At 41.7% G+C, this 25114-nt stretch overlaps 1 protein-coding gene across 2 annotated transcripts; it reads right to left on the bottom strand.

Moving 5' to 3' along the window:
- Positions 1–3875: 3875 nt before the first annotated feature.
- Positions 3876–11955, bottom strand: amotl2b (angiomotin like 2b). Of its 2 annotated transcripts, none has more exons than XM_031294318.2 (10): positions 11735–11955; positions 10382–11152; positions 9700–9859; positions 8208–8352; positions 7973–8062; positions 6763–7058; positions 6473–6648; positions 6062–6360; positions 5671–5802; positions 3876–5186 (listed from the first exon to the last, which is right to left on the bottom strand). In XM_031294318.2, exons 2-10 carry the CDS (start codon positions 11062–11064, stop codon positions 5104–5106), a joined length of 2064 nt encoding a protein of 687 aa, XP_031150178.1. In that variant the 5' UTR covers positions 11065–11152; positions 11735–11955; the 3' UTR covers positions 3876–5103. The 2 variants fall into 2 exon arrangements, with proteins under 2 accessions (XP_031150178.1, XP_031150179.1); XM_031294319.2 differs by having other exon boundaries at positions 6062–6312.
- Between the last annotated feature and the right edge of the window lie 13159 nt (positions 11956–25114).

The raw sequence follows: 25114 nt of genomic DNA, 5'->3' as shown, positions 1-25114 counted from the left end.
AGAGAGCAAATTTCCCAGTGTCTTTCTTTGAGTCACCTGGCTAACTACAGAAGCAGTTGTAATCTACAGTTTCCTACTATGTTAAAATACACACCAAACCCCCCTCAGTTCCCTAGTCATACATTCTCAAAGATGACCTGCGCACCAATGTGTGTGTGTGTGTGTGTGTGTGTGTGTGTGTGTGTGTGTGTGTGTGTGTGGGTGGGTGTGTGTGGGTTGTGTGTGTAAAGCAGTTAACATATCAACCCCCCCCCGGGTCCCCCTCCCCCCGCCCCCGCCCCCGCCCCCAAGTCAAAGAACACATGTTTTCCAGGAGGATAGAGCACATACTGTAGCTACAGTTTGTGTCTCAGAGGATCGGTAAGTGTAAATAATAAAAGAGTCATTGAATTATGTCTTTTAACTATTTAATGTATGTAGGGGCATTTGACTTCAGGAGTGAATCCAAAACATGCCCATTTTTTTGACACATTGTGCATCTTGTACATGTCCAGTAAGTAGCCTAATGCAGGCTAAGTTTCATAAATGTTTTGATGCAGAGGATTTTCAACAAATGAACAATTTAAGAATACCAACATGTATAATCTTTAGGACACCTGCTTTCTTTAAAAAGAAAAAAATCATAACAGTAGACATCCTGACCTGGCATTACATCTTATAATACTGACTTTTCACTGAAGCCCACATGAGGGATGTGTGGCTGAAATATGTGCTCAGGGTCATGTCTGTGGTTTTAAACAGATGGCCCCTGAACAAACAGGAGTGCCAATCACAACTGCAGCCTTTGCAGCAGGCTTGTGTAGCAGGTGTTGACAAGTTACTCTCCTGTGTCCCTTTGGGCATGTATCACCAATGTCCAAAAACATGCTATGCCTTTACGACAACAGAAAGAAATGATAGGGCTTTGTGGAGTTACTTACTTTCCCACTGGGTGTTTGGGGGATGTCTACTTCTTCTTTATCTGACAAGTTATTCCATGTATCCATTAATCAGAGCTACATAGGCTACATATCTGCCCTGAGGAGGCCAGTCGATCAATATCTCATCACACTTACTCAACATTCATTTATATCCTTGTTTTTGTTTGGGTGTGTGTACATGTGTGTGATAGGTATACAGAGCTATTATTTATTATTATATGAATTGTAGTTTTCTTTCTTAATGAGTTTTGGCCAGAAATAGAATAAGGCCATATTAGTTACCATACCAAGGTGAGTTGGGGACAATCTGCATTGCAAAAACCTCTCTCTTACTTTGATATCATCACTCACCATCAGCATATTTGCTGAATGTGCTGGAACTTCAAAGGCTGATGCTTAATAGGAATGTGCTGTTAAACTGTAAACATTAGGATGGCCCAATAAACCCGCCAGTGCACACAAACACCCAGTGTGAGAAGATCATTTCCACGGTTTACACAGCAACAAACCCATTCCTTTCATGACGGCCGCAGTCAACATCAGGTTTCCATGTGACAGAGCTAAAGAACGGAGAGAAAACTCTTCCAAAAAGTAGATCAAATGTAATTTCATTGGATGTTTGAGCACAGCAGGAATTTGACCCCTGACTCCCATTTACGTTGTATCCTCCTTCATCATATCAATTCTGGGAAAGAGAGAGAGCTGCAGTCGAAACATGTCATTCACAGAGGAATGTTGGCGAGTCTTCACAATGTTGTCAGTCAGTATGCCAGATAACAGCTCTCAGTTCATAAATAAGATTGATGACATCTCACATACCACCAGTTCCTGCTCTGTGTTTTCCCATACAAGCTTCTCTGTCAAAATCATCCACACTATCTCATATCCTCTCTGCCCAAGTCCAGGCATGCATCCAATTACCAAACCACACTACGAACAGCAGGATATAATCAACCTTTGCTTGCTCAGGTGTGAATAAGAAATCAAGGCAAATGTTTCAAAGCTGGCACAGAAAAATCACATTAATGGATGACTTAAAAAGAGTGTGTAATGGCTCCTCGATGCCACTCAGTAAATCAGGAGCCTTCAGAACAGCTCTGAAATGTAAAAAAAAAAATATAGCTCTGTTTTGGCGTACAGTACAGTATATCCAACAGAGTTCTTGCACACCTTAAAGTCTTATTGACTGATGTTTAGTATCGAAAGGAACTAGAAAAACAGCACACTGCCAGTCACTCACATAACCCAAGCTTTACAGGCCAAAAGGTTAAATAAATAAAGTGAGTTCATAATAAAGTGAGTTTCAACTAGAGACCACTGGGGATCACACCAGACACAACAACATATCGACCTAGGAGTGTGGGGGGCCAATGGCTCCTTCCCTACTTCCTACCCCCCTACTTTTGGCACCCTTGCTCAGACCCCACCCATCTTAGAACTCAACCTTTTGATCTCAACTATACACCTGTAAAGTTTTGTGACAGCATGTTGCACGCTTGTGACGCTCTTGTGGTGACAAAATCTATCCGCAGACAGACAGACAGAACACCTAGCAAAGTACCCAAAACGGCCTTTGTGGTAATTCCGCTACAGTAGGTGTCTCCACGACAACATTATTTGGGCATGATGACACACACACGCACACGCACGCACGCACGCACACACACACACACACACACAAGGTGAAAACAATACCATTGTTGCTGTCTGTTTTATTATGTTGATACAATAGAAAAGTACGCATCACACTGGCCTAACAGCTCCCTTACTAGCAACATTTCAACCTAATACAGGTCTATATGTCTGAGGATGAGTTGTGTTGGGTCGAAACATCGCTAATAAACTCAAATTCCAGCAGGCAGGTACTAATCTATTGTATTCTTGTGATGTTTTGATACTCAGCTTCAATCCCAATGAGCTTTTGTGGATGTGCACATGACTACTCTAGCCCACATTTTATTATGTCTCAACCGGAGTAACAGTAAGAAATTGTGATGTTGAACTAACAGAGACATTCACTGTTTTATTTCCTCACTCTACAGGGAGTTGAGAGCACCAAATGAGCAAAAAGGAGTCTCACGACTTATCGCTCCACTCAGCTCTGCATTTATAAACCAAAATGTGTGAAATCTTTTCTACCACAGCCATATTTTATATCACACACATGTAGTACGCAGCAGGACAACTGGTGAAACATGGGAGTGAAATGATGACACCATAATGTTCATTGTCATTCTCATTGTCCTGCTGCATTGTGAAGTCTCATTGTCAAACTGGTATACGTATACGCCCCAAAACTGGTATACATTGATGACCGTGGCTCTGTTGTGTGTGTGTGTGTGTGTGTGTGTGTGTTAGAGAGAAAGATCCATCCTGAAACAGACACCACATAACAGAGCTCTCCATTCTCTCATCTTCATATCCAATGGCACATCCTGAAATAGTTCATAAACACCTCTGGGTGTGAGTTAAATCGGAGGCAATGAAAGCATTTAGGAATGCATGTAAGCAAAGGTGGATGGAGGGCACACAGGAATTTCAAAAGGCATTAGCAGTTAATCTGGGAGAAACCTGTCTTTGTCACTTATAGGGTTACGTGTCCTTATGAGAATGTGATCTATGTCAAGCATGCTCTTCATGGCAAGAAGAGAACAAGAGAGCAGGCCACCCGAGAAAGTTGAACCCAAAAGAATGCAGCTCTGGTATTCATTAATGAAGAGCACTTCTCTGTGGTGGAACGAGAGGACAGCAATGAGAACATAGGGTGACAATGAGAAAGAGAGGAGGGCGTAAAAACAGGAATACAACATTGACCAGAAAAACTATGAGTTGGGTTGTTTTTGAACAATTAACAATTATGAGCATATTTGAGATAATCTTTATGTCAGCAAATAAATAATATGTAGATATTTTTGTCAAGAGCAAAATTGAATTATTCACAAGTCAGTGAGCCCATCAATGTATATTAGAATATTTTATTGCTTTATGAAATGTTGCATGAATTCAACTGTAATAACCTTCATATTGTTTGAAGTTCACAGAAATGTCTGTTTAAAGTCAACACTTGGTTGGTTGTGTACAGCTTGACATGACCGTGATTGTCGGCACATAACTTACAACAAACAACATAAAACTCTTTGGCATCCTGCTCAAAGCACTATCATATCTAAAATAACAATACAAACATCTGTATAAAATATATAATAATAATAATAATAATAATAATAATTAACCTGTTTGTTAGTTCAAAGCTCACAGTAAACAAAAAACCAACATGGTGTAGTTTTCAACTTTTCTCCCACAATGGTGACCAAACCAGCAGAATCACCACATAGGGAAACACACTCACATACTGTAATCACACATGCAAACATACTTTGAGAAGGAAAAAGTCATCAGAAAAACATATGATGAAATCAACACCATGATGCAACACCCTTCCAAAATCACAAAACAACACCATGACTGTGTCAGTTTGTCTTTTATATATTATGCATCTCACTGTTCACACCCCGCTGAGCCTTTGCAGAACCAGCTACTCGGGCGTCAGCAACATGGACAGCGAGAGCATTTAAATCAGCAGTGTTTCATGTGTTATAAGCTTAAATTATTGAACAAAGAGAAGTAATTTGATAAGATCCATGTGATCGGACATGTTCTTTTGGAGAGAAGGGGAATGGAGGTCACATAGATAACCTGTTATTGACTATTTATCTAGAAGAGCATGAGTCTGAAGTCATTATTTAAGGGAATGTTGAAACCAGATAAGATAAATATGTAGCTTCCTAATTCACTGGGTTGGGAGAGGAGAAAAACGGGGGGTAATAAAAAGGGGGGGAAAGCAGCAATTTTATATATATATTTTTTATATAAATATTTTGGCATACACACTCTGAGAACATGTTGCCCAATTACAATCCACAATACTGTCCAAGTACCTCAGAAGATTCATCTTTTATCTCCCAGCAGGGCAGACTGCCTGCAGCTGTCCAGCTTAGTGAGAGGGAGTGAGTCGGAGCACAGCTCTGTCTCTAAAAATGTGAAAACAGTCCTTTTTTTTGTGCGTTGGCCTCTTTCCACGACATTCTTGCATCCAATATTTAATCCACTCTCTATTCAAAGACTTGCACTCTTCACAGATTCCCAGAATTGCCCCCCTATTCAAAATCAACCTCTCTGTTCTTTAAATGAAGATTTCCACTGCCTCTGACTCCAGCTCATCCAGGCCTCTGAAGGGGTTTAATAGCAACTTCTTAGGCGCCTTGTCTGAAAAAAAGAAAGTATGAATAATTATATAAATGCTTTAAGGCTAAAACAGTGGAAAAATGTCCCAGATACAGCTCAGCTATCAATGATTAAAGGATAACAGCGATTTTCCACACTCAAACAGACCACTCTGGTAAATATGCTCAGTCAATAGATCTGCATTAGTTCCTAACCATGCACATTCCTCAAAGCCCACATTATGAACCATGACCTGGACAGATGGTATCTGAGTGGCTGGTTAGGCAGCAGCATGGTTAATCAATCTGAACATCCATGAAGCCGAGGTCCAAAACTCCTTTCATGAACAGTATACTTATATATGCTGTATTTGTGTGTTTTGTGTAGTGGAGTCTGAGCTTGTGAAGGCTTATTTATTTGTGTGTGCAAATAGTTTATCATTCAAGTTTTATACTGAGGGAGTTATTGGATGGATTATTGGCCCTCGTAAACAAACACACTCATGCATATTTGATAGATCACTCACCACTGTTGAGCTTAGTTGTGCTGGCAGCCTCTTTGGCTTTTGTTCCCTCCACCTGCCGCTCTAGCGTTCCAGGTTGAGACTGAGCAGAGAACTGATGGCTTGGCAAAGTCTGATCATCTGAAAGACTCTTACCTACAAGACAACAGGATCTGTCAGAAATGCTTGTAACTCATCGATTATGAAGATTTTAGTGACAAAAATGTTACTTTTAAGCACTTTGCTCTAGATCAAAAGTATATTTGAATGGAACATACAGTGTGTGTGTGTGTGTGTGTGTGTGTGTGTGTGTGTGTGTGTGTGTGTGTGTGTGTGTAATGTAAGAAGTACTAGGCTGCTAAGCCTTAGTACCACCCAAATTAATTATTAAAAAAGGCAACATTATGCTCCTCACCTCTACTCCTTGTGTTGCTCATGGTGGTGCTGATGGATGGGGTGGAGGAGGCGGGTCGGAGAGGTGCCCCCGCTGTATTCAGGAGGTTTGTGCGGGGACTTTGCTCGTCCTTCCGTCCTTGGTCCTGATGCAGCCGCTGGTTGAGGATCTTGATCACAGCGTCCTTTTCCAAAATCTGAGCGTAAAGAGCGCGGATCCTGTTCTCCATCTCCTGATTCCTGTAGTCGGCAAGTGGCAGGTCGTCGTTGAAACTGTTGTTAGAGGAGTGGCAAGGCGAGTGGTTAATGATGGTGGTGTCTCTGCAAAGGAAAAGATAATGTCCTGGGCTTAGCTCAAATGAAAATAATACACATGGAAAACGTATATGTAGGATGTTCCGGCAAATGTCAAGCAAAAGTCAACGATCCTTACCTCTGGGCAGCGGCAGTGGCAGCCACCTCCATTGCAAACTGCCTCATGGTGCTCTCTTCCAGGTACTTCTGCTCCCAGCGCACCATGTCGGCCTCGAGGGCCAGGATTCGCTCCTCGCGCTCATGCAGACGCTCTTGGAGGGAGCTCATGGTCACTCCTGGTGGCTGTGACTGCCTCTGAGGTGGAGAGAGAGAGGATTTGAAACAGATGGCAAGAAATACTAACACTACTTCAATGATAAAGTACAGAAATCAGGCTTTTTGTTAGTTTTCCTAGGGGATGATATTTACCTGTTGGGCCCTCAAACTCCTCAGCTCCTGCTCTAGTCGTGTCCTCAGCTTCATCTCCAGGCTCTCCCTCTTCTCACAGGTGGACTGTAGCTGAGCCAGCGCACTCTGAAGTCTCTCCACCTTCTCCACATAAGCCCTCTTCCTCCTCAACTCCTCCTCAAGCTGGCGACCTCGTCCACGAGCTGCATCCAGGGCCTCCTCGAGTCGCTTTGCCCTCTGGTTCTGCTCCTCCGCCGTGGAACGCAATCGCTCCAGCTCCCGCTCCACGCGCTCCCGCTCAAAGTTCTGCTCCTCATCTGAAGCGAAAGAAAAGCCAAGGTGGGCAGGTTAGTCACATGTTAGATGAATGTGGGCATGATCTTAAAGCAACACCAAAGCACTTTTCCTCTTCGGTCCCCCTACAGGTTGGAAGCGGAATTGTGTCCATTATGTCTTATTCAAACTACAGAGCCGCTACCCGATCTGGCAAACTTGCATAGTGCGGTTATAGCCGATAGAGGGCCACAAAGCGGATGCAGAAGTGCCGTTCACCCTGTTACGAGTTGATGAACCACTGAAAAGATTTTGGAAACATTATTTTAAGGTACAATCTTTGGTGTTGCTTTAATAGTAGTTTGGACACAAGGGGAAATCTTTCCAAATCTGCCTGAAGTTCTTTCTCTAAAACATATATGAGCGCAAATCCATAATTTCTCCCCTGAGTCCAACCACAGTTATAAGTACCAGAGTTGCTACATGGTGGCTAGTGTTCTTCATTTAGCGAAGCACTCCTGGAATGCTGAGAGGAGGAAGGAGGCAGAAGGGGGAGAAAGCTGCCCTATCCCTTTGACCCACATAGCACAAAGCATTCCTCATCAAGGCCATACAAACACCACCCCTCTGCTTGAGTCCAGTTCCTTAAACAGACAACATAAATCACACTAACAACAGGTGGGGGAACCTCATTTCTACCACTTCCACTGCTGCTCTGTGATTTAGAGCCCGCTCGTTTCCCTTTGCCAAGAGGTGCATGGATTGAATTCCCTATTATTAAGCCTTCTCGCCAAATAAGCTGAGGTTATGCAAGTGGAATTCCTGCATGCAGGATGCCCTCCTTAGCTACAAAAAGGGCCCCATGCTATGCTACGATCTGATCCAATCAAGCACGTTGATTACAAAAGGAGGATGTAACAGAGAGCCGGGGAGAGGCCAAACAGAATGACATACTTACTTTGTTCAAGGAGTTTGGCCATGATGTGCTGGTTATGGTCGGCTGCTTCTACTTCTTTTGCAACATGCGTTCTGGCATTTTCCAAGTTTTCTGTAACGCAACAAAGTATAGAATTAGACTACATTGTAAACTATGTCTGGATCTGATATGATGTGGTATTATGTGTGTGTGTGTGTGTGTGTGTGTGTGTGTGTGTGTGTGTGTGTGTGTGTGTGTGTATGGCAGTAGTCCATGCCTCTAAGGTCTCTGTTAAAATCCTGCAGCCTCCTGATCTCAGCCACTAGCCTCTTCCTCAGTGTCTGCTCCAGATTTTCCCTCTTAGAGCTGCCCTGCATCAGTGTCTCATATGCCTCCGAAATGCGCTGGATCTCCTGCTCCAACTGAAAAAGGGAAGAAAAGAAAAGAAAAGAGCAGAAGATGGGGGGTGGGGGGCAGGAGCACAGAAAAAGAGAAGGTGGAGAAGAGGATTGTTTTGGTTACGTACTGTAGATATACATATATGTATTATATGGGTACATATGGAACTGTGTGTATACAGTACACTCTGTGTGTGCGTGTGTGTGTGGTATAATTGTGAGAAGGAATTCAAGCCTGCACCACTCCCTGTGAGACTGATTTATATCTACATTCCTGAGGGCTGATTGCTCTAGTTCCAGGTGTGTGATCGCACAGGAGCGCGCACGTACACAACACACCGCAAAGCACAAGTTAACATGCACACACACACACACACACACACACACACACAGAGGTCTGGGAAGGCTGCCAGCGGAGGGAAGGTGTGCATGCCTGTTCCTGGGCTGTGGAAACAGCAAAGAAAGACCCACCATTATAGCAGTCACACAGGCATGTTTACTCAGGGCTGCGGCCTGACGGAGAAACTTTCCAACCCCAGCAATTATCATTCTTTAAGGCTGAGACAAGGCAATGGCCATGTGACATAACTCCAGCAGAGAGTGGAGTGGATTTTACAAAGATTGGCTGAGGTGTCAAATGTCTCTAAAGCTGTTGTTCAACCATGTTGAACAAGAAAATGTGTTCATTTCAGGCCTATCTGGTTAGAGAATTTATCATAGATGGCTAAACAAATGGCAGCAAACAAGAAGAGAGAATGAGGAAAAACAAAAGAAACCTTTCACTTTTTACACGGCAAGCCCACCACCTGCCACAGACCCCCACCCCACCCCCATCAGCTGAGTGTGCGGGTCACAACCTAATCGACTGCTGTCTGACAAGCCCTAGATTACGCTGAAAATCTATGGCCTTCCTGGAACTAAAACACGCACACTCTCTGGCCTCTACAAGGTCAGCTCCACAATGAAAGGAGTGTGTAAACACAGTAGCAGGCTGTAACCTCCGTTTGTGGTATGGAAGGTAGCAGCTGGTAATCTCATCTGTCCCATCCAGATGAGGGAGTGTGCCTGGAGTTGGACGTTGGAGAGACAACTGTTGACTGGGGTTGTGTTTCATAGACAGGTGGCTTGAGATGGAGCATGATGTCTGGCTGTTCAGCAACTAAATAACTTTGGAGTATTTCCTTCTGAAATTGATTCGCGTATGTTGCGACAACCCCTAATTTTGTATTGTGTTTAATGGGTAAAGTGAAATCCCCCAAAATGAAATGTAAAGGTAGCTTAAGTATTCTTTCTCCTTCAACAAAACCTGTGAAAGATGTCAGTAGCAATAAATAAAAATAAGATTTTCTCTCATGGATTTTCTCTCCTTACCTTCTGAATACGGCCAGTCTTCTCCCTGTGTGCTTCCAGCTCTTGCCTCAGCCTCTCATTCTCCATCAGCAGCAGCTCCACCTGGTTAGGTTCCTCCAAGCCAACAGAAGGCAGGGTGGTGAATGTGCTGTAGCAGGGGACTTCAGCCGACTGGACATACCTATGAGAGAGACAACTCATATCTTAATTGTGCATCTGAATTTGTGGCTGAATCAAACATTTGGGGGCTGCCAGCTAAAGTTAAAGGTGTGTGAACTTTATTTTTGAGCAAGGCATCTGAAATATCACTCTACTCCTGTCTACCAGCGAGCAGACAAGATGACTCCAGTGGCTGTAAAGAATGTAAAAGCCTATATGAGGAACATACTTTTGTATAAGCATCCAAGGCAACACAAGCATGTGAAACTATCATGTTCCACTATGCCAGGCATTACAAACACCTACAGGGCTAGACTTGTTCCCTTTAGGGAGTATTTCAAGAAGCAAATTGGTACACAGGCTACGGTGTGACTCACACTGATAAGTATGTGTTTACGCATGTGAAACACAATGACAAGTCCCGGAAGATGATTGAAAGTCTGGCTCTAGTTCAAAAACCACACCATAGAATATGATGTAATGTTTAAAAAACATGCACACGCAATCACACACATTATCATGCCCTCTCAAGTTGTCTTTGTACCTGTGCTGCTGTGCCTGCACCGGCTCCTGGACCTGATGAGGGATAAATCCTTGGCCCTGGATGGGGGCTGAGTACTCTGGAGGTGGGCTGCGCTTGTCCAAGCTCTGCCTCGTGCTCTGGAGAACTTGCGGTGCATAGTAAGGAAGTTCAGGGTAGCTGTGAGAGGTGCTCTTGATGGCCTCTGCTTTAGCAGCTGCATCCTTCCTCTCCAGAGATGTCTGCATGCAATGCTCACTGAGTGACCGCACATGGCTGCACTTCAGGTCCATCAGATCTGCCTCTTCGTGGAAGGCCCCCTCATGCAGAAGCATGTGAGAGGCCAGATACTGAGAGTGCACCTTGGCCTGCTCATAAGTTGGCAGCTCCTCCCCATGTAGCTGGTAGACTTGGTAACCACTCTCTGAATGGTGGTAGTCACCCTGGTGCTCCTGGCCCTGGGGCTCCTGCCTCGCAGAGAGCTGAGGGAACGGAGGTTCCTCCTGGGTGAGACTCTCCAGAGAGGATCGTGGGCTCCTGCCCATGTCGCCTCCACTGCTGGGTCCACTGTTGCTTCCACTGCCTCCACGCAGGGCCTGCTGCTGGATGGCTAATAAGGTGCGGGTGTCTGTGGGGTTTCCATAGCGCAGCTGCTCCTGGATGAGCCGGTGCAGGACCGTGCCAGACGGCTCTTCAGTGGACGACATAATGCTTTGTGTACGTTGTTATCTTCTCAAAAGACCTGTTGAGCTCGTTCTTATTTTATAAAAATATTTAAATAAATCAGCTGTGAACCTGGAACAGAGCAGAATGAGAGAATAACGTACAATCAGTTAAACATAATTAACAGGAGACAACTAGGTATAGCCTACAAGTCAAGTCGCATACAGAAGAAAGGTTGTGTTTGAGGCATGTAGGCCTTTGCAATAACAACAACACTGCAACGTGCACGTGCAACAATGACTTGAATGTGATGTGAACATATCTCCTTTCATATAAAATAAATAAAAGCTCTCTGACTGTGATCATTGTTTGAGCTCGAGTATATGACAATAGTGTAGCCTTGCGTCTACTTCCCCAACAGCGACAACACAGAGATGTGGAGACATTTTCCACAGCAGGCAAAAAAAAATGCACTCGCCAAAAATTCCAATCTCACGGGGGAGCAAAAGCGCACAAAACCGCATTGTAAAATAACTTATTTAGTCTTATAGCACAACTGTCGTCATTAAAACACAGTAAATGTCTTTTAATTCCCTCAAAACACATTACATTCTCAGAAATGTGAACCAGAAGTTACGATGAAGCTACTTTATACATGTTCGTGCTCCTTTTTATCTGTTGTGACAAAGGAAGAAAAAAAGACGCTCTTCTTACCAGCTCACGCTCTCATCATAACGAAATGTTGTTCTTGATCTCGAAGTAAAAAAAAATTCAGAGTAATTCCACTATTTCCATGAGTTTTTTTCGTGTCAAACGTGTCTCATGTTCCTCCCCCGGACGGGCTGCCGCGGTCCTCTCTCGCTGTGAAATGACTGTGGAGAGAGCAGGCGGCGATAATAAGTAACCGAGGAGGGACTGAGGTCGGAATGCCAGGAATGTAAAACGCGAGGTCCCTCTGGGATCAAAAGCGTAAAACCACACAGGAGGGGGGAGGAGGGAGGCTGCAAAGCGCTTTAGCATTACCAATGAGGAGTTAAAAAGAAGTTTAGGATAGGGCATTAGCATTTGAGCTTTGAGAATAAACGCAGTAATGCTCAGTGAAGGGCAATATCTGACTTGTTTTCTGGCACACGATCTCCTTCCTAGGAGGGTTTTCAGGGGAAGCGTTGGTGCTTGCACTATTTTTGTTTCTCTGATATGAACTCATTTAGTGGTGGAAGAAGCATTCAGATCATTTAATTAAGTACAAGTTGGAATATCATCACTGTAAAAAACAAGTCCAAGTTCTGCACTGAAATTTTAATTAAGTAGGCTAAGTAGCCTATCAGTAAAAACATGTAGGAAGTCCTCAATATGCAAAATGTCCCCTATCAAAGCTATATGATTATAGCTTTACATACATCTATTCATAAATTAAATGAAATTGTAATTGTAAAATGAATCCATTACAATTGATAATATTTTATAAACTGCCTGTTTCGCATGTACAATCTTAATCTGAAAAAGTACCTAACTATTAAATAAACATAGAGTAGTAAATCACTACAATATTTTTCCCTTATGTAGTGTAAAGTAACATAAAATGGAAATGCTAACCTAAAAGTACAATTTGGTCAAATAAAGTGTTACCTTGGATCTTTATTATTACTGTAATACGTTGACTTTAATGTTGTAGTTGGTCTAGATGGAGCTGATTTATTGGTTGTTTAATTGATAACAATGCTTCATATTTTGTAAACTGTACACGTTTTGTATGTAAAATCTAAAAGTAGGAACTAATAGCTGTTAGTGTTATACATGCAGTAAAGTAAAAAATACTATATTTCTCTTTGAGAAATAGTAGTAGTAGTAGTAGTAGTAGAAGTATAAAGAGGCATAACATGGACATACTTAAGTATACTCAAAGTTGTACTTGAGTAAATGTACTTCATTAATGCTTCTCTAATATCTATCTAATGTGCTGTTTGTGTCGTCTGTGTGACAGATAGAGAAGAGAGTTGTACGTTGCTTACCTTTACACTCCTAAAATTGGTTGCTAATAATTTTGGTGTTATAGAGGAATTCAAGCTCCTTGCAAACACTGCAGGACACTATAAGGATAAGTACAACTCTCATCCTCTGTGTTGAGGCTGTGCATGCCTTAATTGTGTGTGTGTGTGTGTGTGTGTGTGTGTGTGTGTGTGTGTGTCTGCGTGCGTGTGTGCGTGCGTGTGCATATGTGTGTGTGTGTGTGTGTGTGTGTGTGTCTTTGTGTGTGTGTCACTGGGTGTGTGTCCCTGTGTGGTGTGTGTCAGCTGTCCACTGGAATCTGAGGTCTGCTCACCCCATTACTACAAACACAGTGGCTCTTTGTACCCAACATCACACTACGTGCTGCAGAGCAGAGCCTGGAGAATGCCACACATGGGCACAAATCCCAAACATGCAGGGGTTGTCCTCCTGCTGAGATACAAAGAATCACATGTATGGATGGAAGGTTGGACAGTCAGGAGGATAGTTAACCCTCCCTCCAGTCACATATTAAGTCATTTATAGTAAATGGTCATACAGTTCAATTTATTTCTGCATCTTCTCTAGATGATAGACCACAACACGGTGGAACATCCATTTTTGTTTTCTTTAAGATATAGAAATCCCGCCTCAAGGGAGAAAACAAATGTTTATGACAGGCTTTATTTCTGTCTGAGCCAAAAGACAAGACAGAGCTATTTATTACCCACTTGAACCAAACTGCTATGTTGAGGACTTTAGACAGGGACTCTGACTTTTACTGTGGGCTTTTTAAATAACAGAGATTTTAGTCATAACAGACTAATCATGTCTTTGGGCAGTGGAGGGAGAGAAAGAAATAAACAAACAGGGAGGGTTACAGATGCTATCCTGTGTAAGCATAATCAACATGTTCCCTCCAGAAGCCTACAGCAGACAAAATGCATGCAAACTGAATCAGTAAAGAAATGGGTGCAATCAAAGCACATTAGTCATTGATTGTTGTACAGTATGTAGCCTCATGGCCTTAGGATGATTATCTCATTGAACTTAAAAATCTATACACCCAATAAGTTGGTATTGAACTGACAATGGTATGTGTCCAGATCATCTCTCTGGCTCTTTCCTCCTTAATTAAACACACATTCCTGTCATGTTTCAGATGCTGCATACTTTTAAAAGGGCTCTTTTAAAAAAGCATGCAGACACTGCGTCTCTATGGGCGGCACTCACATGGAGGCGACTGGTCAGCAAAGTGGAACATGTTTGCATTTTCCCTTCAGCAGCACAGTCTCCACCTTTTTAAAAATCTGGTCATGTCGTTTAACACCACCTCACTACTTCCTCTACTCCCAGTGTGTGTGTGTGTGTGTGTGTGTGTGTGTGTGTGTCTGCTGGTGGACAACGCCTCTGGCCATTTTGTCCTCCATTGTGCCACACTTCCTGTGAACTTCCAAAGGAATGCAAGGCTGACCCTTTGAAAAGTATGGATGCTTTCAAAAAGTCATTATAGGAGATGAACATCTAAAAATGGTGTGCCAATAAAATTCCCCAGTGACTGTCTGTAGACGACCGAAAAGCAGACAAAACCTACATTTCATGAGTTATTCCTTGTTTGTGCAAAGATGAATGTCTTTGGGGGAAAGAAAACACAATTGTTATGTTGCTATAGGCCTACACAGTGAAATCATATTGCTCTTGAGGTTTTGGTGGAAACATGAGCACAAATGAGGCAACAGTGAGAGTAGTCAAACTACCAGTTACACAATTGGAAACAGTCTGACTCTAAATTTACTCATCTGAGCCTTAAAGTCAGTATAAAAATATCTTTGTCAAAGGGAGGGAGGCAGGAAGACAAAATCTGTGTGTGTGTGTGTGTGTGTGTGTGTGTGTGTGTGTGTGTGTGTGTGTGGGGAGGGGGAGCCCTTAAAGGTACATACTACTTTTTCTGTTATTGTAAATGTTGTCTTTGATCAAACTTTGATTTCAAATGTTTTGATGTGTCTCCAGTACAAAGTGTAAATAAAGTACATATTAATAAAATATTATTGTACTATATGTATTTTCTGTGATTATGCGAATTCCAAGACAGTTCTGAAGTTTCACTTTCATGCAGTTTAATATTTGAAAGTTAACATTTATAAATAATGAATTCATCGCTCATGTTTGGACTATTTTCTACTTCCTCACTTTCAAAAAAAATCTTTCAGGCCTTTATGTACAACCCAGAAACCAAACCGTCTTTCTTCACATATTGTAAAATGGCTTGATTAATTAATTTATCCATATTAACTAACTGATTCATTGATTAAAAATGTACTTCACAGCTGCAGCATTGAAAATCCAAACTGTTCCCAACTGTTTTTTACGATTTTTATGTTCCATTCATGTGCACTAAAATGAATGACTGGAAAATACTAGTGTCTAAGGAAAGTCTTAAACCAGTGTTTTTCAAACTGGAGGTATTGCAAAATAAATCTGAGGGGTCGAGATATGATCAACAAAAAAGCAAACAAAAAGATGTTTTTCCCTTTACCTGACACATAAATATAAAATAAGAGTATTACTTTCAACTGTACCAAGAACCAATCCTTGCAACGGTAGTTTTCCTTCAAACTAAACATTGTTTGCTGCAGTTGAGGCTTCATGTATAGATATGTACCGCACATAATAAAGACAGCTGTTACTCTTCTGGCACTAACTGTAAGATCAGCAGTTGTTAAACCGCATCAAGATATTGAAAACAATCCATATTCTAAACAGCAAAGAGACAACTACTCAACAGGCTTGTAATAAATATAACAACATAACCTTGTAATTAGGATCTATTTTAATGTATTCTACTCTGGGATGGTTTAAAATGAGCTGGAGGCTTATATGTCGGCCGTTTCCCTTGTCATAGTTTAGATAAGTGATAATATAAAGAGAGATTTGTCATGTTGTTAAACTGAAGACCAAACAACAAGATGTTTGACTCTCTGTCTCTCTTTTTATCTCTCTTTTTATCTATTTATTTTTGATCCCCCATGCATCTTAAAGTCTGTAGATCACTTTGGATGGTCTGAGAATGTGATGACTGTATCTGGCTTGAGACAAGAGTTAAAGGGGCTGGGTAGAACAGGATGTATGTTACAGTGTCGGACCGTGTGGGAAAGAATGACACAGAATAGCAGACAAGGTCATCTGATACGGCAGGATTGGTGAGGAATGTAACTGATAGTGTTGGAAGGAGTGGGATGGTTTCCTCTCCTTGGCTCTCATATCTATGGACGGCGTCCTCATTCACACAGTACACAATAGACAAGGACAAGGTGCGCTGCACTCAAGTGGTATCCTATTCTCAGGAAACTACTGACGACGAGCTTCCCATGTATTCGTATTTCCCAACAGCTTCGATTGTGATGCCAGGGCTGATAAAATTTTGTCGAGGCAAGCAGGCAAAACATGATCTAACCTAATTCCTCTGGATGAACACCTGTAAAGTAGCCTGGCTCCGCCCTCCTACGTATTTACGCTCAATTTTCATTTCCCTTCAGTACTACGTCTGGGTTTGCAGTATAGTCTTGGGTTTTCTCAAGGGGGTAAGCGTCTGCTCGGAACGCGTAGCTCCTATGGTGCTATTTTGATGCTAATAAGCCATCACCTCCTGTTAGCATTCCATTGACTGCCATTCATTTTGCCGCCACTTTGACAGCAAATAACTTTACATCTGAAGCGTTTAAAGACTTTATTTGTCCATTGTTTATTTCTAAAGAAACACGACAATGTATTAAAGGCTCCATTACCTTGTACCTCATGTTATGGCTCCGTAGCAGGCGTTTTTGTAAAAATAGGCTAACGATTGTGTCATAACCACACGACTTACTGTCGCATAGTAGAGAAATTACTGTACAGTACAGGAGAAGCTTGCAGGCAGTTTCGACTCACATTAGCTGTTTAAGTTTAATTACTAATGTTAACTAGCATTTTAGTTAGCAATAATTAGCCTGTGCCTATGTTATCTCCTTACATATACCTACGCTCTCCGTCTCTGCAAGATTGGGAATGATTGAGATTTCTCTTGGCACAGCTACCAGAAGACTTACAACTTTCAGACAGGTTGCTCACGTCACATCTACGTCGTCTCTCTCAGTTGGAGGCTGCGCAGTAACGCTCAGCCATCACCGGAAAAGTGATTCTAATATCCTTCACTGGTCTCTGTCCAGAGCAACAGGATCTGTTGGTCCATTTTTATATATGTCAATGGGTTTTCTCCAGACAAATTTTTGGCGGCCCAATCAGCGAACAGAGAGAGTGGCTGAGAACGATGACGTTGAGGCCGGGCACTAGAGTTGTAGTTACCTAATGGCGGCGGAGAAAGATGCGAGCGAAGCCATTCGGTCCGTTGTGGCAACGCTGCCGAATATCCAGAAGTTAAAGCCTGAGCAAGAACAATCTTTGCTGAGTTTTGTTGGTGGCCATGATGTTGTGGCCCTCCTCCCCACGGGGTTCATTTTCCAGCTTGCTCCGTTAGTGGTGAAGGAGTTGGCTAAGGCTATGGCTAACGCTAGCGATGCTAACGCTAAATATAAGCCTTGTCGGTCGCCCCTCTTGTTGCACATGCGCATGACATACGTCACGACCAAACGTTAGCGATTGGTTATGGCAGATCCAGAGTGGCTCTGGGCTAGGGTGACCAGACGTCCCCGGTTTCCGGGGACTGTCCCCGGTTTCGGTGACCTGTCCCCGGCTGGAGCTGTCCCCGGAAATGTCCCCGGTTTTCACTGTGACTGACAGACCCGAAATTGGAATAAAAGAAAGAAAACATTGACCAAACGCGCACCTTAAACACCCATATTTTACGATGCTAAAATTACTGTTTATTTACATGGAGTCTGGTGGGTTTAGCGAACGCAATTTCGCGAACTTTTTATGTTTAAAAAAAGGATCTTACTCTTTAACAGAAAGGTCAACTTCCTTAGAAATCCTTTCCATAATGTTGTCGGACACTTACAAATATGAATATATATTTCTACTGGTATGCTTCCTAGTGACATTAATGCAAAAATATGAAGAAGAAACTATTCCACCTGTGTGTGCATGGTTAAAATTTTGAAGTGCAAAATAGTTCAGGCTACAGCACAAGTATTTCCATCCATAGATAAGAATAATCAAGTCTAACCTCTGAATTTCTTTTCAAAGTGCACCAGATTAATGCATTTAAACGTTAAAATAGACAACATTTTCTTCACAGGGGAGCATGCCCATGGATCCCCCTAATGGGCCCTGGGGCAGTGTCCCCGTTTTAAGTTTACAAAGATAAAAACATTACCTGTTTGGGAGTATTTACGCTTCTGAGCTGAAAATGTCCCTGGATTTTGTCTCAGAAATCTGGTCACCTTACTCTGGGCAGATCCAATAGTTTTAAACTTCAAGGAAGTTAACACTTGTCAATGGAGAGTGGCCAGACTCTCTGTACAAATGAAATGTATGAGAGTCTGGTAGGACCAGGCTATCTGTGAAGAGCAAAAGTGGAGAAAATAAATAGTCCATTGGTTACATATTTGTTCAAAGTGAAGAGTCGAGAAATCTCTGCATGTTGCAGCAAGCCGAGCTCCATTCAAGGGAATTTCCAGACGTTCATAGGAAACAGACTTCAGACGTGAGACAACAGATGAATCTGTTAAGTGTGCAAAGATGACACAACAGATGTGCAGTGCAGTCATAGAAGGCAGATTATGTTGTATTGACTTCCATGGCTGACTGAAAGTAAGATAAAAGTAATCAATCCGATTGTGTGCACAAAATGTTGCAGAAAACGGCATTTTAGGTAAACTACAACAACTACAACTTATCATTTTAACACTACAGTTTTTGTACGGGTTAAACAAATAGATAAAGATATAGTGTGTTAATTAGTGAGCTTTAGAGGTGCCGGATGGTGATAGATGGATTTTGTAACGTTTAGACACAGCCAGGCTAGCTGTCTCTCCCTGTTTGCAGTCTGTATGCTAAGCTAAGCTAAGTGTCTGGCTGTAGTTGCATATTTAACATACATACCTGAGAGTGGTATCAATCTTCTCATCTAACTCTTGGTAATAAAGCAAACAAACCTATTTCCCAAAAATATCAAACTATTCCTTTAACGTGACTCAGTATTACAATGCACAACTGAAAACATCTTACAATAGCAGTAGGCTAGATGTCACAACAATTTTTTTTTTGACTTGCTTCAATTGACCCCAACTGTGATGTTCAGGTGTGTTTTCTTAGAAACCACATGCACCCAACCCTGTCTGTCTGCAGAACTGGAAAATCCACATTTTTCTCCTCAGTCATGATATCTGAGAAGTCTTCTTCTGTTTTGTGCTTTGCTGTGTGAAAGTCAGTGTAACCAGCATTCAAAAATGAAAGGAAGACATCAACAAGATGTGCTCCATTTGACTAGAAGCTTTTACAGTACAATGCTGTAGGAAATGTATTGACCTCTGTTGGCAAGTGAACGACCGTAACATTAAACAACACAACACACTGCAGTCTGTAATAGTAGTCACAAGTAACCTGTATAACAGAGAGCTGCGAGCAAACTAGTTAAAGAAGATATTTAACAGAAATGCCTGGCAAAGACACTACACATGAACATATTGCACTATTATATTATTGCCAACAATGTACTATTGTATGGCAGTTGTAAATGTGACATTTGGGTTGATCAAAACAAAGAATACAGATTTTGAGTTTTCAAAAGCAGAAATCTCCCCGATCTGTTGAGCTAATAGTTGAGGTATTCAACAACAACCCTATTCAACATAGATTTATGGAAATGTTGGGTAATAAAACACTTGCATGTTGCACCTTTAACACGTGAGACTAAAATGTTGACATCACCATGGCTACTTTACTGTTTCTTTTCTGTTTCAAAACACTCCGAATATTTGGCCTCTGCTCTTAGACATATTACTCATACAGCGCTGAGGGCAAATAGCTGAGTGTCACTGTAATGATGTTCCCTTTTCCATTTTCTTCCCATCCTCTTATTTCTCCTGCCTTTTTTTCTGTCAGTTCTCTTTGAGTTAATGCAGCATCACTTTAAAAAACATAACATAACACTGCACAGCAATAATGATGTAGGCTGGCATTAAAAATCACAGAGGATAAAAACACAATAAAGTACTAAGGCTTATTTTCATTGTGGTCCTCTAGTAAAACACTTATTACACCACAAGATCAAACAGCACAACAACAAGTGCAGACAATACAATCAACATATAAACCAGGTGACGGGGTAGCTATGTCAACATGCTTTTTGCTTTCTTGGTCATAAAAAAGTAAAAACAAATTGAATTGAAATGGGAAATGCTACATGGTACTTTGTAACCATTTCTTTAAGGCCACTTTAAACATGCTCAGTGAAACACTCAGTATAACTTTGGCTGAGTTAATTGTAATTCTGGTATGTGAAAGGAAACTTGACAGGTCAAGTGTCAAGATGGAAATCAAGTCATAAAGTTATACAACAAAAAGCTATCTGCCACAGGGCTAGCACGCCAGACGATTATTTTGTAGAGTGACTAACATTTCAGTTTTCTAGATCCACTTAAATCTTCCCGATCTTTAGGGCGAAACTGCACCAAAGTGAGCACCGTTACTCTGAGGCATAGCCCCGAGGCCCTTTATAAATACCGGCCCAAGCTGCCCTTTAGAGGTGTGAAAACATTTTGCAGCCTTCGGCCCCGGAGCCAACATGCCTACCGCAGACTAATGACACAGCAACAGGCCGTGACACCCTGTCCTAAAACAGCCTTCCACCTCAGCGGTCGGCTGCCATCCTGGGAGGTCATCAGAATGCCAGTCATTCATTCGGGCCCCAGCATGTGTGCCCCCAGCAAATAGCTGTGCTCCTCTGCTGCTGAGGCTGCACATAGCATGTGATCTGATGGCTGGCTTTGGCCAGCGGCATCGTGGAAATAGAGAGAGGGGGGGGCTCTGTGTCTGTATACGGGCTCAGCAGCTCTGAAAATGTACCAGGGGCTTTCCATGGTCCAGAAGCAATGAGGGGAATGTGGGCTGGGATGGTGAGCGGGGGGCATGGTAGGGGTGTGTGTGAGGGTTCAGTTAAGGGTGAGAGGAGAGGCAGGTAGGTGATGAACATAGTAGGCTGTGGGGGGTCGGGATGTGATGGAAGGATGAAAATGTGTTGGAGATTGATTTGAGCCCTCAAATCTAAGATGTGATTATGATGTTACAGTTTTACGCAGTCTGGTATGCATTACAGTATTTCCAACAGCAGGGCATATCCTTAGTATGCCAGTACTACTTTCTATTAGGGTGTTTACATTTTACTGTAATCAGCAGGTGAAACATGAGCTACTTCTTAGCTATTTGCCCACCTACAACTGTCATACTAGTGTTGTGCAATACCCCAAGGTTATATTGTGCAATCTTACACACTGAGCCATCAAATTCTGTACAGCCACTGAATACTCTCCACATACTTGATTTAAAGTTTAAAAAGTTAGCTTCTACTTTATACTATATTACACTACATTTATGATATGTAGGTGGTGGCTATTTAAAGGAAAAACTTAACAAAAGCTGATGCTTCTGCACAGAGAGGTCATTGAATGGTTTGATGAGGATTAAACTGATACATGCTTTGGACCTCACAGTCACTAAGTATTATCAACCTGCCAAATAAGGGAATGTCTTTTGGAAGAATTCTTTGTCCGTCCAGTAGAGTTTAAGAGACTTGTAGAATCTATAAGGTAATTTACAAGTACAGTAGCTGTCCTGGCAGCTCATGATTGACAAACACCTTACTAAAGAAAGTAGGCTGCCTGGCAACAGTAGTAAACACATCCATGGTAAACACTGATGTACCGCCAAAAATTGCATTTGTGTATTCTAATTGTTAACGTTACTGTTGCTTAACACCCTTCGGTGTTATGCCTCTTCAGTGGCTCTCTATTACCACGAATTAAAGGCCATTTGACTCCCTGTGGTCTCTACATGAAGAATCATACAGATGTTTGGTGAACCTGCTTGGCCAGTCTGCCCAGCCATCCATGTTAAAATGGAAAGCGCAGCACGCCTAGTTACAAAGATTCAGAAGTGCACGACCAAGCATCGCAACAACATTTGGAGCCTTCCCGTTGGACGGAAAAGGTGTGATGACATCATTCTTTGGCGCGCGAACCTCACGCCGGGTACACTATGGTGACCATAAACCTAGCTTCAGACACTTTTTCTCCCTTTGTCACCATCTAAATTGGTATTTTCTTCTGTCTGTTTGCTCATGTTATTCTTGCTCCTTGATTTAAACATTGAATGTTTACTTGTTCTCTTATTGTTGTTGTATGTTTGCTTTGGTAAAGCAAGGGATTACTGTTTTTTACAAGTGCTTTGTAAGCATTACGATATTATTTACTGTATTTCAGAAAGGTAACTCACTCTGTGGCAGCGTATTCTTTTGTTTGACTTGCTGTAAGCCTGTAAATCAAACGATTTCTAAAAGTGTCAACTGGAAAAATCCATGATTTTACGGGTGACTTCCAGCTTTGGTGTTACTGCCAGTAACTGCTGATGATTCAGCTGTGAGATATGTTAATGGTTGCAACTGAAGGCCTGGATGTGTCTGAAGACAAACAAAGACACTATTGTCTTGATTTAAAGAAGGGCATTGTCTTATTATACACAGACGGTCTATTTTTAAGGCTAGGGGGGCAGCCAGGGGAAAATATCTATTCTGTGACTAATTCAAATGGGCAATAATACAAAAGGGAATTTAAAAAAAAAATCATTTTAGAGTTAATGAAAAGTCACATTGTGCTTTGATCCAGATAGATAAAGTCAGTGGATCAGCTATGTCTGCACTGTGTACTTAATGGTCTTAGGAAACAAAATCAGTAACATGCTTCTGATGTTGACAGACATTGCATCTCTCTCTATTTTACAATGTCTGTCACTAATCAGAAATGGCATGTCCTAAGTATCCAAAAAAAAAGTACATCCAAAAAACAGCATGTCATAGGACCTTTAAGCTCTGTTTTTAGTCTCCACCAACTCCTGAGGGAAATATCTGGTGTTGGGCAGGTAGTGTACAGGTGGTTTTTAGAGCTTTTTAAAAATCAAAAATTTTGGAAACGAGGTTGATGTTCAGTGACACTGAACCAAGCTGCAGGCCGTAAAACCAAAACAATGATCAGAAAGATGCTTAAACGCACCATAGAGCTGAGGAGAACTACAGAGTAGGGTGATAATTCGCTATGGGTTTGTCACTACAGACGACCCATTTTACATTACACAGTGGTCGTTAGTGCAGCTTTAAAGTGCTGCTACAGTATGTAACTTTTGAGAGAAGAAATAACACATTCTTCCCTTTTGCACATAAAAAATTGAATTTATATGTAATAAAATTCTCAATTCAATACCTTAAGGGACTATGCTGACCTGACATGACTCTCCACTTGTGTTGCTGTGATGATAGTTTAGCATGTTAGCTTAATGCTAAACAGTGGTTTAGCTTTTAGCTAAATTGTCACTTGTGTCTGCTGTCTAGCCCTGCTAACCCCAAAACCCGCCAGCGGGTTAGAAAAAAACATGTTTTGTTTAAAAGATTGCTAAAGAAAAACCACAAGACACCATGAAGACATTAGTACAGGTTATAATCTACAGACAGAAGTCAACAAGACACCATAAAGACATTAGTACAGGTTATACTTACCCTAGAAAGAAGCTGAAAAAAACCGAATTGTTTGTCGGATTCTCAGAATTCCGATGTTCCCTGAATGCGCCTCGAGAGGCTCCGCCGAAATTATGTAAAAAAGCTCCAAAGTAGGCCAAAAAAACACTAAGTGGATACAAACCTCACATAGAACATGTCCGATTTAAAAAAAAAATGAAAATCCAGTATTTGCATGATCAAGGAGCTGTAAAATTCCACAGCTTCTCAGCTATGCATAGGCAGCCATGTTTGTTTACTGCCCTGCACAGCCACGTGTGTTACCTGGTGTTACCTTTGTAAAAATGTAACTAATTCTTTGTGTGAATGATTTACAGCCCAAATTCTTTTTTTCCTGTATTGTATATACATGTGTTCCCTCAGGGAAATGTTGAATTATCTGTTTCAACTGTTTTTCTATTTTAAAAATAAATAAATGATCAAATAAATGTAATTTACATTTGTCCTTGTTGTTATGTTTATAACCGCTTTATAGCTGCTTTGTTATACTGCTCAAAATACATTTAGGAGTTATTATTCCTATTTCTGGCCATGGTTGTGCTTGTTAATTTGAGATGCAAAACTTGCAAAAATAGTGAGAAATGAGCTCACAGTGAGTAATAATAAGACAGGAGCAAAAAAATGCAAAAACAAAAATGGCTTGGGTTTCAGAGGGCTAGTAAAAGTACAGTCTTACTTTAAATGCTTTGTTTGAAAAAGCTTTACCACAAACTAGATGAGGATATGATCAAATTAGATTCTCAGTGGGCTATAAAAAAGATTTACTGTAGGCCTACTGAAATTATTGGCTTTACTTGCATCACCACTGTCCAATTCACAGTTTGCAGACATCTGCTAGCCTTCATTTCTACTCCTATAATTCTTACTCAGGACAGGGCAGTGATCACAGGAGACGCTGTTAGCACTGCTGGTCCAAAGGAAGAATGCAAACATCCGACAAGCTTTTCCAAGAATTCCCATTTGAGGACCTTTCTGGAATGTCCTATAACGAGGTTTCTCTGCTGTGTTTACAGTTCCAGCCCGATGGCAACCCTGCAATCTGCCCTGCCAGCATATCATTATCTGGCCTCTTCACAGGACACAGAGAGAGTTGGAGGAGTTCTCCATATTAGAGGTTTAGATGTTTGTCTTCAGAGCTGACCATATAGCACTAAACAGCAAGGGGAGGACAAGAGGCAACCACAGACAGTGACTCCATGAGTTTTAATAAATTGCTGTAAATCACTTCAAATTAGGGAGATGTCTAGACAAATAGCTAGATGCTGGGGAGCCGCTGTCATGTCAGATTGATCTTGTTGAGTTGCGGTTACTCAGTGTCATAGCTCTTGGCTGTGTGGTAAAAAAAGAAAAGGCATGTATTTATTGTCAAGCCAAGCAAAGTGATT

Source organism: Sander lucioperca, chromosome 9 (genome assembly GCF_008315115.2).
Source record: "Sander lucioperca isolate FBNREF2018 chromosome 9, SLUC_FBN_1.2, whole genome shotgun sequence".
In the NCBI taxonomy this organism is placed as follows: Eukaryota; Metazoa; Chordata; class Actinopteri; order Perciformes; family Percidae; genus Sander; species Sander lucioperca.
Note: the sequence above shows the minus strand (reverse complement) of the source record. Positions and strands in the feature narration are given on the sequence as shown.